The 15,532-nt window shown below is 35.6% G+C and overlaps 2 protein-coding genes across 3 annotated transcripts in view; both read left to right on the forward strand.

Moving 5' to 3' along the window:
* The window catches only part of LOC136035209 (zinc finger protein ZFP2-like), a 227,318-nt gene that overhangs the window by 198,459 nt on the left and 13,327 nt on the right, over positions 1 to 15,532 (forward strand). The window lies entirely within an intron of this gene.
* LOC136035208 (zinc finger protein ZFP2-like) overlaps positions 1 to 15,532 on the forward strand; it is a 57,473-nt gene that overhangs the window by 30,255 nt on the left and 11,686 nt on the right. Inside the window, exons 1-2 of one of the 2 annotated variants that reach the window (XM_065716814.1) lie at positions 2,184 to 2,305; positions 12,464 to 12,543. In XM_065716814.1, coding sequence (XP_065572886.1) covers positions 12,474 to 12,543 — 70 coding nt within the window. In that variant the 5' untranslated portion in view covers positions 2,184 to 2,305; positions 12,464 to 12,473. Of the gene's footprint in view, positions 1 to 2,183; positions 2,306 to 12,463; positions 12,544 to 15,532 lie in introns of those variants that run through there. The other variant, XM_065716815.1, reaches the window with a different exon arrangement.

The raw sequence follows: 15,532 nt of genomic DNA on the forward strand, positions 1-15,532 counted from the left end.
TAATTAGCTTTCTATGATGTCCATTTGTCTTACCTAACCTTTCCATTTTAAAAATGTCACCCAAATTGTGCCATGTTGCAGTTTTTAACGCCTTTATTGAGTTTAGACACAAAAATTATGATATAATATTTTTTTTATGAGTCCTTGAACAACTCAATGATTTTCCAGTGCCTAAATTCTGACGTAGAAAAATCAGACAACATATCATGGCTGCCCAAAGTGATTTTTTTTTTGTTCAGTGTGGGTGGTTGCATTTTGACTAAATAAGATTTAAATAATGGTAATTTAAAAAAGGTACTTTTTGACTTGCTAAGACGTCATTTTGAAATCATATGAAGTGAGGCACAGGGTTGTTGGAATAGTGCTTAGTTCAACTGCTAGATTTTGTCTCCTATTATAGGTACGGGATTTTAAGGAAATGGGAGGGGGGTATGTATTTTAATGTTAGCGGACAAAGAATCCAAGCTTATTAGACACACCATCATCCATCCGAAAATGCCGCTCCTTACTTTCAGTTAAAAAAGCTAGTTTTTTTTTTTATTTAATGGCTAAATGAAGTGTCAGTTTCTTGCTACAAACTAGTCAGAAAGGTTTCATAACAGATCTTACGAAACCTAAAAGTAAAGTTTAGAGAAAAAGTCAAACTTTAGCGTAAATAGCGGGGCTTCTTTGCCTTTTGTGAATTCTAGTCGGAATGTTGGTAATTTTTCTCTGCTGCGGTGGTAATATTAGCATATCGTAATCATTATTCTGAGAAATGGAGTCCAAACTTTATAGTAAATTTTAAGGTTTAATATTTTCCTCTGAAACATGTGATTTTGAGACAAGCCTGCAATTGTATTTTGAATCAAAAGGATAAGACCGAAAATTCTGATATAAGTTAGACTTTTTTCTTGCAAAAATTTAATTACACTTGTCTGGAGAAGATTCCCCTTTCCAAGTAAATTTCAACGTATCTTAAATCTAAAAACCTTATACACCAAATTTTTTTTTAATTTGATTAGGTTCAGGGATAGAACTCGATCTCAGCTTGTAAAAGCAGATATAAAATTAATGTTCTGGAAGGGACACTGATAAAAATTCGGCTCCCCCATTGACGCCTTTTACTTCTCTGGCTTTTTAATTAGTGATGTTTTATATCTTCTGGGCAATTATTTTGTTTAAAATAATTCGGTTGGAAATTATTTTGTTTTTCGGCCATGCACTAAAACCACAGAAGAGCAGAAAAATAACGTACCTATATAGCGTATATCACCTACATAGGTGTGCACATAAAAAAAAAATAACCTACATACCGGAGATGATTGTTAATATCGAGGGATAAGTACAAGAACAATATTGTTGTAGTTAAAGTAGGGAATGAGCTTAATATCTGGTTTCGAATTATATTAGTAGTTAAGCCGGGTTGCATTCCGCCCAAGGCCGTATCCAGGGGATTTGACCCCCCTACCCCAAATCTTTTTCCTTAGTGTTAAAAAGTAATAAAATTAATATAAACAAATTTCTGATACAATTTTATGCAAAACCCACGAATAAAACCCTTTTGTAAATCTCCTCCCCAAAAAATGCTGGAAACGATCCTGGTTCTAGCCGGGGCACGTTTTGAGTTTTCGGCATTGAGGGTTCCAATGGTGTACTTTTGATTTCGATTTGTCTACAAAATAATAAGTTTTTGGCTACTAAGGACCGAGTTTTGTCCTTTAATAGATGCAGCTACTATCAGGGGTGGGTGGGTGTCATCCTTATACGGTATATAGAATATATTTTTTATTCTTATGTAACTGCCCGCAACAGAAACTTACCAAGTTTTGGTGCTTTGATTTGTGGTATATCGCAGTGTTGCCAATGCGTTGAACTACGCTGTTGCACTTTCCGGAAAAAACTTTACCACAAGGGATTAATTTGAACCCTCTGAACAGCAAGTTAAAAATATACCGTAATAAGGAGAAAATTTTCAATAAACTAAAACATGAACAAATATTTAACTTGGAAAGGAGAAAGAAAAAAAATTATTTGAAAGTATTGTACCAAAAAATGTCCAAACGTACCGCATTCTATCAGGAACTCTAAAGTATACCAGAAACGGTATAATTTTATTATGCTGGCAGTGTTGCAATAGGCTGGACTGTACCTGAGGCTAGAGGAGAATCTTGAATCCAAATAGTTATCTATTACCTGTTCATGTGTTTGGCAGTATTGTGGAAGACAATAGGAAGGTTGTATGTTATTTTTTTACTAAGGAATTTCTGGATTATTCTGGATAATCTTTTTCCAATCACTTTTTGATCTGAAGCATAAGAATAAGGTGAGTAAATATGGCAAAACAAATGCCAGCTTATCCCCCCACACCACCATAATGTAAGTAAAGGTACTTGTATTGTATACTGACCATATCTCTATATATTAAAATATTTAATTTAAATATACCTGCATCGTAGTTTATCTCACTTAGACTAAGGTAATTATAACCGAATGCAGAGAGACAAACCAGTTTTATTCAAATCAAACATATATAACTTCTTGAGTGTGGTCGGGATCATACCTAAGAAAATCACATGTAACTTATTTTAGAAAAAAAACTTCGCTTTCCCCCCCCCATGGCTAAACCACTGAAAATATACCTTATTGTTTTTTTGGCAGTAAAGGTTAAAAGATTTTAAAGATTAAAACAGTAATTGTTGGGGAATTAGTTTTATTTTCATTTATTTTTAATTTGGGGGGATCGGAGTGGGCTGGAGGGAGGATTGGGTTGAAGGGTTTTAGGTGGAGGAAGTTGTATTTGGATGAGGGTTGTTACCCTGTGGGTGTTTGAGAGAAGGTGTTTGTCTTATTTCCTATTTCGTTATTATTTTCATTAGTGTGGGATGCTTCTAGAAACAATTGTATAGTTTTTTTTTATTATTATTTCTAATTTTGGACGCCTTTAGGAATATTTGTGTAGTTAATCGCTAAGTGTTAGCAAAATTTAAATTGTTTCCTGTCCTAGTGATTTATGTCTGTTAAAGTTTATTATTTTGCTTATTATGTAGTAAAAGTCAAAGGCTGTCAGAAAGAATTTGGGAAAATTTGCAGTTTACAGCAAAATTTAAATGAAAATGAATGCTTCACTCGATGCCTTTTTTTTCAAATCCAGTAGTTGCTGCTGCAACAAACTCCATTTTTGACCCTTAACGTGGCGCCAGTGGGTAACTTTTACCCTTGTCTGTAGTTTTTAGACTATGATGTTAAGGTAAAAATATTTGAAAGCAAATTAGATATGAAATTTAGCTTTTAAGCAAGGCCTTAAACAACTCTAATAGTTTGGTACCCTGTCAGTAAAAAGGAACAAAAAGAGTACATTGCTGTTAGCCTACCCATTCGAAAATAGGATTTTGTTTGTTGTTCAAGGTAAGGGCTGTAATTTTTTTGTGTCGGTTTTCAAAAATGGTGATTTTAACGGCGTACTTTTTATTTTGCTGTGACAACTTTTTTGGAGGGTTCAGGTTTTTTTTAATTCCTTCAAAGTGGCGTTTCTATGCCTGGGTAGAGGAAGCAGCCTCCCCCCCCCCCGTTTTTGTGACATCTCACAACAAAATCCCTTTTATTTTTTATTTTTGCACTCAGATTAAGGTCAGTGGTGTAATTTTGTCAAAATCCTTAGGGGGAAGGGGGCAAAGTTCGAGCTAATTTCCCCAAATCAAACGAGATGACCGTGAAAATTAAAAAATGAACCATGTGGTAGCCTATCACAAAAGCAAAGATATACTAAATAGAAATAGCCCGTCTCTCTGGGTGCTTGAATTATGCAGTCTTACCTTAGTTTTACCAGTGTTTTTGAAGGAGCTAAACTTTAGCTGGAGGAAACCGAGTTCTGGGGGAGGGGCAGTTGACCTTCTCTGTCTCATACCAAATTACAACCCTTAAGGTACCCTGCCCCTCCCAGGTTATGAGGCCCAAAACCATTACCATCCGGAATGAGCCTTTTTTTTCTCCCCAGACAGTTTTTTAGAATCATGTTTTTAAACTATTGGTTAATAAAGATTGATTTGAGTTTCTCAAGGGCTCAAAGTGAAATGTGTCCTATAAGCGATTGTTGAATTTCGAGAAACCATAAAAAAGGCGATGAGTTAAGTATTCAGTTTTCCTAGCGAATACATCTAGCAAATATCCTAAATTATGATATAAACTGCAAATTTATCTCAACTACTATTTGTTTATCCTAAACTGGGATCTATGAAGTGCCATATAGCGACCGCAAATTCTGTCGTTTTGTCTGTCGGTCCTGGTTTTGCTATTTTTGGCACTTCCATATAAGGTAGGACGATTAAATTTGTCGCTCTTATCAGGGACCAGACCCGATTAAATTATAAATAGTCATTTTCCCGATTTGACCATCTGGGGAGGAGTGGTGGGCCAGTTAATTCCGAAAAAAATATAAAAATTGACGTATTTTTAACTTACGAACGGTTTATCAGATCTTAATTAAATTTGATGTTTGGAAGGATATTGTGTCTCAGAGCTGTTATTTTAAATCCCGACTGGATCTGGGATATTTGGGGGGGGAGCTGGGGGGAAACCTAAAATCTTGGAAAACACTTAGAGTGGACGGATCGGGATGAAACTTGGTGGGAAAAATAAGCACAAGTCCTAGATACATGATTGACATAACCGAAACGGATCCGCTCTGTTCGGGGTAGTTGGGGAGGGGGGTTAATTATGAAAAATTAGAAAAAATTAGGTATTTTTAACATACAAACGGGGGATCGGATCTTAATGAGACTTAATATATAGAAGGATCTTATGTTTCAGATGCTCCATTTTTGACTCGAAATGGATCCAGGGACATAGGGAGTTGGAGGAGGGAAACAGAAATCTTGGAGAATGCTTATAGTGAAGGGATCGGGATGAAACTTGATGGGAAGAATAAGCACAAATTCTAGATACTTGATTGACGTAATTGGAACGAATCTATTCTCTTTGGAGGTGCAGGTGTTAGTTTGGAAGAATTAGAAAAATTGAGGTATTTTCAACTTCACAACGGGTGATCGGATCTTTATGAAATTTGATGATGAGAAGAAATTTACGTCTCATAGCTCTTTTTTCAAATGCCGACCAGATCTGTTGACATTGGGGGGAGTTGGAGGGGAAATCTTGGAAAACGCTTAGAGTGGAGGAATCGGGATGAAGCTTGGTGGATAGAAAAAGCAAATGTCGCAGATACGCGATTGCCTTAACCGTACTGGATTTGCTCTCTTTGGGGGAGTTGGGGGGAGGGGTTCAGTGCTTTGGCGAGTTTGGTGCTTCTAGACGTGCTAAGACGATGAACATTGGTAAGCTTGTCAGGGAGCTGCACAAATTCACATGATAAAGTCGTTTCCCAGATTCGACCATATGGAGGGCTAAAGGGAGAGGAATAATTTGAAAAAATGAGGTATTTATAACTTACGAGTGGGTGATCGGACCTTAATGAATTTTGATATTTAGAAGGAAATCGTGACTCAGAGTTCTTATTTTAAATCTTGACCCTCATTAAGCCTCTGATTTCCCTTTTAAATCAATCTATTAGTTCTTCGAATTTTGTCAGAGCTCATAACATATGAGCTCTTGGCCCTTAGCTCTTCTTGCCTCGTCACAAGTGCCATATGAGCTCTTAGCTCTTGTTTGAAGCATCAAAGGTAAAATTCTCATGTTGACCAGGTTAAAATTGAAGCAAACTGAAAAGGTAGGCTATATGTTGGATTTTTCAAACCTAGCTAGAATACAAATCTTGGTCCAAACACAAACATGTTACCAGTACAAGTCTTCTAGACAATATAATGATTATTTTCAGTTAATATTAAATAGCCTTCAGGTGCTTTATAAAATTAATAAAACAAGTCTTATTGCATTTTGTTTCACTTCTTCTTTGAACTAGGCTAATCGAAACTATGGCACGATTCAAATAGATCAAATTGGTACTGATACGAACTGCGGGTACTTACGTGTTATAGCAAACACACCAAAAAGGTGAAGCTAGGTTAATCCTATTGAAATATACCAACATATGATAGTTTAGAGACAAAATTATGGAAACTATAACAGAAAATTACGGAAAGCAGGCCGCCCAGAACACATATTAAATTCCAAACTACCTCTATATATTAAATATTTAATTAAGATATATCTGCATAGAATTTTATTTTGCTCAGGCTAATCTGATTATCACCGAATGGATACAAAAAACCGATTTCATTGCAGATCAAGAATAGATTGTGGTCGCTATGATACATAATTACCGAACTGCGAAAATTTTCTGTGAAAAAATACATAATGTGAAAACAAAGTTCCACCTTAAAATAAAATTAAACCGATACGGATTTTAATCGGGTAAACTTAGAACGAGGAAAAATTGTTACAAACAAGACTTTGGCTACTGTCCCTTTTCCCCTCTCCTCGCCGTAAAAGTGTTAAGTCTGTTGCTTCATTTGCGCTTTATTGAAAACTGTATGTATCTTGAAGGGTGTGCTTTTGTTTGAAATATCGGGAATAAATAAATAAAAAATCATTGCAATGAGCAATACAATCACCAATGAACATAAACTGGGATATTTAATATATTGCCTCGGGAAATACACTAAATATTTTTAAAATTCACACATATAATCATATATTCACATATATAACCACATAACATAATATGATTTTGCCCTAGGCGTCACCAACCCTAGGAACGGTCAAGCTTTTAAGGGATCAAAATGAAATTTGCCCTAGAAGTGATAATTGAATGTGGAAAAATCATAAAAAGGGCATCTTATTATGTATTTATTTTCTTCCTGCATTCATTTATTGTCAAAAATTATTTGTTTAAATTTCTAAAAAAAAATTATGCTCATTTTGATAGTAATTTGGGGCCCAATTGCTCAAATTGCCCTTATATTGCATTATAAAAACTTCCAAGTTAATAGTCCTATATCTTGATTATAACCAAACAGACTAATTTAATAACTAACAAAGATCCCACTTCCCAATGAGTAATTGAATTTTTTGATCAAAAGCATTTAAGTGTTAATAATAGGGGAGCCAGCATTTTCCATTTATGAAAATCCCTTTTCCCTTTTCATTTCCCTTTCAATATTCCCTTTTCAGAAAATCTCCCAGCACATAGAACTGCATAGCCAAAGAACAAGTACATCCTTCAAAGTTTCAATGACGATGAGGTGTGAGACAAAGAAGGGCATCCCCTGCTATCTCCCTCCTATACAGAATAAATTCCGCTTATCTTGGAGTTTAAATTTCAAAGAACAGTGTAGACTATTAAGATCCCCAGAAATTAAGAGGAAATAAATGTAAATATCCTTTCTAATGGACATATAGACCCCAAAAAAAGAATTAAAACATGCTTGCAAAATCTAAGAATAAACAAAATTTTAAATATATTTTTAAATATATGAAAACTTAAAAATACCTATTTTGGTAATTTCAATGAAATATCCCTTTTTTACTCTTGTTGAAACAAAATTACCCGCCCCCCTTATATTTTAAACCACTTTTTATATTTAGCAACAGAGGTTTGTTTTGGTTAATGTTTAATATCTGAACATTGCCTGCAAGTCCAACCAAACAGTTCTAAAAAAATTAAATTTATTCCATGATAGTATTAGTTAAATCTATAAAACAACATTTTCAGTTTAGATAATAGAAAAACTAAATGTAATTTGGTCTAGTCATAAGTGTTTAGATAAATTGTCAATCTTTGTTAAATTAAAAAAAGTGAAGTAATTCATTTCATTATTTTTGGGAAATAATATTCCATTTAAGTGACTACACAAACTTGTTAGCCTTGATATTTTAATTTTTTGATTTTTTTGTACCTTTAATTTTACTTATAGTATGAGAGTTGCCTGAAAAGTAGCAATATATCCTGCATTATTTGAAAAACAATTGCTAATTATTTTTCTTGTTGTGTTTTTTTTTATTATTATTATTATTTGTGAATTAATTGAATGTCACAGAATCTTGAAAGTCCTACAAGTATTAAATAAACAGATTTTGGCTGTTTGCTGTCCAATATTTTGGTAACCAGAAGTTTGTTAGAAATTGAAATGAAAATATTCTTTTTTTGAACCACCATGGCCTCATTTCTGTAAAAAAACAGAAAGATGAAAAAAAAATCACGTTCCTGAACTCTAGTTTCGACTTAATTTTGATTATGGAGGTTTTTCTTACGTAATTCACCTAATTTTTGGAGAAACAAAGCTATTGTGATTCAATTTTTAGAACCACCTTTGTTTAAAATATCACAAAAAATTGTTGTCATGTTCCTAATGCTCTTGACTGCTGAATGAGTTGACTCTTGACTCTAAAATGTATTAAGATAAAATGGACTTTACAGAGCTTGAAAGGCATCAATATAGCTTCCATATTTCTATGAACTTCCACTCAACTCTGTGCTTCCACTCAACTCTGTAAAACTAAAGTACTATTTAGTACAGTCAATCTAAATTAATTTTAAAGGTTACCTCAAACCAATAGTAACAGTTTCGATTTTGGCATCATTCAAAAAAAAATTCTTTTCAATATGTAATAATTGGTTGAGGTGAAATTGAACTTTTTTCTCTCTTTTCCTCTAAAATTATGACTTAATTTTTTCTTTCAACTCAGTTCTGTGTTTTTACCATCTTTGAGTTATTCCCCCCCCCCTCCCCCACACACACACATATGCAGGATATACCATTAAGTCAGATCTATGCAGAGAAAATCTACACTTTTTGTGCCAAAATATTATGAAAGAGCGGTGTTACTACAATCATATAAATGATTTTGCACATTTTTAAAATGTCCAGAATGTGCAATGTTCTTCAACACTGTTTGTCTGAAATTATTCATTTGACACAGTAATGGGCAAGAACAGGCTGACCCATATTGCCAACATTTGTTTTAAAGAAAATGAACGGAATTAAAATCAAGTTTCCATTAAACCATTGGCCAATTGGAGAGCCAAGACAGGCAGTCTGAGTGAGAGGCAAAGTTGACATAAGCCTTTTTCAGGATTGTATAAAAATTGATGTCATTTTCACTTGTTGTTAGATTTTGTCTATCATCTATCTTAGGCTAGAACTAAGATAGATAGCCATAGAACTAAGGAATGATCAAGATTTTTAGTTTGATTCATGATGAACAATGTCAACTAGACTAGTATTGCCTACTAGTAAAGGGGGAACTGAATTTCCTTGGACTCACAGGTAAACAAGTGACCTAAGCAGTACACTTACTGATCAATTTGGGCATCAAGTTTATTATTGACTACATTTACCCATGAATGTGTACCTGCATGTAGTCATTTCCCCCTTGGTACCTGGAGTGGCTCTTCAACTGCTTTATCTCTATTCCTCCAAATTCTTGATTGATACATATGAATTTGCAGAGGTTTCGCCCCTCCTTTTTTGAAGTTTTGAGGTTTGAGTGAAAACACTGCCGTTCATTAGGGAATCAAAATGACAGGAATTACTTCTGACAGTCTGGTTCAACACGTGGGTGGACAATGTTGATCTACCTTTCATGGCATGGGTGGAATTGCTGTTGCAACCTCAGGGCTGAAAATCACCTTAAAAAGTATGCTTAGGCAGGTGGTTAACAGTGAGGAAATAAACACAACTGGAAGTTTGTTAATTGTCCAGAGAAAGTCAAATGATTCTGTTCTTTCAATAATGTATTATGATCTTCTTCATCCAGGATTAAAGGAAGATAAGATTTCAAACTTGCGCAGTCTTTGGCTTACATCATGGCATCTCAAAAAACCTTGACCAGGTTGAAGTGGAACAATGCAATCAGTCCCTCATGAGTTTTGTTGGTGCCATTATGGTTTGTAATGGATGGATCTGGACTGAAAGAAATCTTTCAATTAATGTATGATTCCAGTACAGCTCTTCATCTTCTAAATAGTAAGGCTATTTCTTGAGTCCTACAAGCCCATATCATTGTAGACGTAGTACTTCACTGGATTCTGAAAAGAACACTTGTAAATGAGGATTCAAGTGTAGAACTTGAATTGAATACAGAAGTTACATTGAATACTATTGAGCTTAAAGAAATCAAAAGATCTTATATGAGAAAATATTGGATGAACAAGCTTCTCTTTAACATATCTCCCAGGCTTCAAATCTTATAAAAGTCAAAGCTTCTGTATCAGCTCTTAAATCAGAGTGAAGTCAAGAGACTTCACAGTGATGAATGGAAAAACTATGGATGCAGTACGTGGACATGTTTACCTTTCTTCCACATTTCCTCATAGCTGAGAATGCAGGTCAATGGAAACTTCATTTGCAAACAGTTTCCAACATTCTCCCTTAGCTTGCAGCAGCTGGTCTTAACAACTACACAAAGTCGGCAAGACTGTACCTACAGCAGATGAACAGACTTGAACATAAAAGCCCAACACCTTTCTAGACTTTCGAAAAGGCTTGCGTGTTGTGAGAAGATCAGAAATATTTTGAGCTGGTGTATCTACAGATTTGGTTCTAGACCAAGGACTGATGAGAAGTCTGAAAATAGCAACCAGATTGAACAGAGGTAGAGGAATGAAGAAAAGTACAGATATTTCAGTAGGTTGTGAGACGTCCAGCTTATACTCACGGTAAACCTTCTGATGCAAGAACTGCTGGATGTTTTGTGTGACACAAGCAACCAACACAGAGTCTTGTATTTCAGGGCAAAGAGGGGCTGCAAAAACGCGCAAATATTGTCAAGTAGTTGTCTCCTTTTGAGGATGATCTTCTGTTGCTTGGAAGCTTTGCTATTGGATCGACCGCTGAGAAAACATGAGCATTGACAAAGCAGTAGAAGTCAGGAGAAAGATTCTTGACAGAGTGGTAGGGATATCTCTGAAGAAGCATTTGCTCAGACGGAAGAACCAGACAGTCCTTATAGAACCTTCATTACTGTTTCAGTGCCTTTTCACAGTATCCAAAAGACTGAATAGGGACAAAAATCTTCACTTAAATATGAACTTTGCTCCTATCATGCATTACTTTTTGATGATTCTGGCATGCTCCAAAAGCCAATCAGAGCTACAAAAAATCAAGCGACTTTCAGAAATTAATGCTATTGGGGTAAAATTTAGTATGACGTGCACATACGTCTTGTACAGGGGCTCTTTGCTTCATAGGATGCCCTGGGCGAAGAAAGAACCATATTCGGAGATCTTAGAATGATCCTAGAACTAAAATTTATCCGAATGTCCAGACGCCATTGTTGTATTTGATAGTTATGATATAGCTGCCTTGACAAAAGATGACCCATCTTAAGCAAAGCTGTATAACTTGACATGAAGTACTGTTTAGCCAAGAAATGAGACTGACCACCGAAAAAGAAAAATTTCTTTCATGTCAAAAGAATAACCCTTGTTTTGTGAGTAGGCTCTACTGTCTGATTATTTATGAGGCAAAGGCCTGAGAACCATTTAAGATAAAGCTAACGCAGACTCGCTTATTTTACTTGCAGTGGTTGAGTATTTGAGGACTATGGACACTGTATCTATTGGTGATGATACCAACTTGTTGGTGCTGTTACTTTATCATCCTGAGCACTATCAGTCTACCTGAAAACTGATCCTAAGGCAACCACTTCAGGTGCAATTTGGAGCATCAGAGCTATTAATAAGAAGATTGGGAAGGAAAACTTGCTAACTGTTTCCTCTTGCTCTTGCAATTCGTAGCTGCAGCACAACTTCCCTTCTATGTGGAACTGGCAAAGTGATTTCCAATTGAGAGGCAAATAACAGTTTAGGGAATATATTTCAACGTTTTCTTGAATTGACGCTTTGAAAGAAGAGATTAAAGCAGCAGAAGAGGTTGCACTTTTTATATTTTACATGTTAAATCTACTGACCATCTTGATAGTTACCAACTCTTTCAGCAGAAACTAGCAACATCTTACAACTCCTTTCTATCCCAAAGAACTATCCCCTACTTGAGCATCAGCAAAACTCCACTGCTTCCGAACATATCTTAAAGTATAAGATTGGATTGGGCTTCTGAGCCCTGTCCTTGTTCTGAGAATTAGGGATGGAGACTCCAGAATGGCATTAAATTAACATAGACGCCACTTTTCTGCAGTAGCAGTCAAACTTTTTTCTATATGAATTTAACTTTGCTTAATGTTACTCTCAGACCTATATCAATGCTTGATTTAGGCGCGCGGGGGGGGTTGAAAATGAACGTTTAAAATAAAATCAAAGTGCATGTTCGTGATCTACGCACCAGATTTACCTATTACCGACTTTTTATACGTGCAAATTATGTTGTTTTAAAAAGTTGTCATTTTAGAAGAAAAAGCATAAAACAATCGTCCAATTTGGCCGATTTTTATATTTTGTAGATAAAAAAAAATTCTGGTCAAAATGGTACCAAAATCAAAACTTTTAAAATTCGTTTGAGGTTAACCTTAGATTGACTGTACTAATATCCAAATGTAATTATAATTTTTTTAAGCAGTAGTATCTCTTCAGGTATTGTACTATGGACTTGCCCCAAATTCCAAACATGGTTGATGTCATGACCCTTTCTGAGGCTTCTGTTGTCAAAGTTGGTAAGTTTTCAAATTACATTTTTTTTTAAACAAAATAAAAGGAAAGCTAATTTACATTCGTAAAAAAGCAAAAAACAAAAAACATGCCACTTTATCTATACCTGGATCTGACACCAAAGAGTTTAGGGGATATAAAAGTAGTTAATTAGTGGCTTAAAACAGATTTTAGGGTTAAAGAATTTTCTTTCTGTTCTTTCCGTGTGCATTAATGATAGAAAATGAAACACTCACTCACTGCTAAGAAAAAGTCTACTCACTACTACCTTCCCTAATGGTAAATGTCTAAAGCCTGCTGCATCATTGGTGCTTTACGAAAACTATATGTGTCTTGAAACATCATGGAAAGAACTAATTAAATTAAACTGAACATTCGATATTTAATTATATCAATTGCAGAAAACTCATCAGTTCCAGATTTTATTTCACTTTATTTTTATTTTCAAGGTCTTAATAAGAACAAAAAGACAATATTTTTAATATATTTCCTTTTTGGTAAAGCGCAATCTATATATATAAAAATAAGTTGTCTGTCTGTGTGTCTGTCTGTCAAGTGACGTCATGTTTCTGTGTCGACTGACGTCATGAAGTTAGTTGTCGTCATTTTTGCTATGACGGTGACATCATTAAAGATATTTAATCATGAAGTTAGTTGTCGTCATTTTTGCTATGACGGTGACGTCATTAAAGATATTTAAGACATATATGTTCACGTAGAAATCTATTAATGTTTTAAGTTTAAAATGACTGATGAACTTACAATGGCAAAAGCCGATGAAGATGCTCAAAGAGTCTATGCCAAAAAACTTGCTGCTGATAGAGAAAGTCAGAAAAGAAAGCGTGCCGAGGAATCAAAAGAAAGGAAACAGGCTTGATGCTGATAGAGAAAGAAAGAACAGAAAGCGTGCCGAGGAATCAAAAGAACAGCAAGGAAACAGGCTTGAGGCTGATAGAGAAAGAAAGAACAGAAAGCGTGCCGAGGAACTACCAGAGCAACGCGAAAGCAGACTTGCTGCTAAAAGAGAAAGTGAAAAAAGAAGGCGTGCCGAGGAATCACAAGAACAGCAAGAAATCAGGCTTGCTGCTGATAGAGAAAGTAAGAAAAGAAAGCGTGCCGAGGAATCACAAGAACAGCAAGAAATCAGGCTTGCTGCTGATAGAGAAAGTAAGAAAAGAAAGCGTGCCGAGGAATCAGAGCAACCTGAAAGTTATCGCCTGGCATTCAGGTACAGCCCAGTCGATGATTATAGCTTGAGTAGATGTGTTCAAATCGGGACAATGTCTAAAATTTGTCCCTATTGCAAGGCCTTAAAATTCAATGGTGAAACAATGGGAATGTGTTGCGCCTCAGGAAAAGTTAAACTTCCTCTATTGGCTGCACCACCAGAGCCATTGAAGACTTTTCTTACTGGAACTACGTCAGAATCTAAGCGTTTTTTGTCAAAAATCAGAAAATACAACTCATGTTTCCAAATGACGTCGTTTGGAGCCCAAATCGAAAATCCAGATCAATTTATGTCTACTTTCAAAGTAAAAGGGCAAATTTATCATAGAGCAGGGTCCCTTCTACCATTCTCAGGCGAGAATCATAAATTTTTACAATTGTACTTCATCAGTGATAGAAATTCTGAATTGAATGCACGTTGCGAAATTTCTCCCAACGTTGAAAGGACAATCGTTTCCCAATTGCTACATCTTTTCCACGAAAATAATAATTTAGTGCGTCTGTTCAAAATAGCCATCGATTTTATGCCTACTGATACGCATAAAATTGTTATTTCCGCTGACAAAACGCCTCCTGGCCAACATGTGCGTAGATACAATGCTCCAACCACCGACGAAGTGGCAATCGTTATGGTCGGTGATCAGTTTTTACCTCGAGATATTATTCTTCGTAAGCGAAACGCTCAGTTGTTAAGAATTGCTGAAACTCATCGATGCTACGATGCCCTACAATATCCTATCATTTTTTGGGATGGAGCCGACGGCTATCACTTTAATATTAAATTGATGAATCCAGCCACTAACAATGAAATGAATAAGAAATGCAGTGCAATGCATTATTATTCCTATAGACTAATGATTCGGCAGGATGAAGAAAATTATATTTTAAAATGCCGTGAATTGTTTCACCAATTTGTCGTTGATATGTATGCTAAAATTGAATCAGAACGTTTGCTACATATCCGCCTGAATCAGACCAAGCTCCGCTCTGAACAATACATTCATTTGCGAGATGCAGTTATAAATGACGGTAATACCACAAACGTTGGAAGATTAACAATTTTACCTTCGTCATATGCTGGCAGTCCCCGTCATATGCATGAATATGCTCAAGATGCTATTGCGTATGTTCGTCTCTATGGTCGTCCAGATTTATTTATTACATTTACGTGTAATCAATCTTGGGACGAGATACTGCAGCTTTTACTTCAAGGACAATCGGCGGTTCATAGGCATGACATTACGGCCCGTGTCTTCCGGCAAAAGTTGAAATCACTGATAAACTACATAGTAAAACTTGAAGTGTTTGGGTCAGTGCGATGCTGGATGTACTCAGTGGAATGGCAAAAACGAGGTTTGCCACACGCACATATACAAATCTGGCTACATAAAAAAATGACTTCGAACGAAATTGATGATGTGATTTCCGCTGAAATATCTGATAAAAATGTCGATAAGGGGTTACATGATATTATTGTAAAAAATATGATACATGGACCTTGCGGTGCACTGAACGAAAATTCACCATGCATGGCCAAAGGTAGGTGCACAAAGCAATATCTTCGACTTTTAGTATCAAACACAATTACTGGCAATGATGGTTACCCACAATATAGAAGAAGATCTACTGAAGATGGCGGAAAAACAGCAATAATAAAGAAGCGTAACGGTACCACCATCGAAGTAGATAACCAGTGGGTTGTTCCATATTCCCCATTATTATCAAAAGCATTTAGTGCACACATAAACGTTGAATACTGTAACTCCG

This window comes from Artemia franciscana, chromosome 14 (genome assembly GCF_032884065.1).
Source record: "Artemia franciscana chromosome 14, ASM3288406v1, whole genome shotgun sequence".
NCBI lineage: Eukaryota > Metazoa > Arthropoda > Branchiopoda > Anostraca > Artemiidae > Artemia > Artemia franciscana.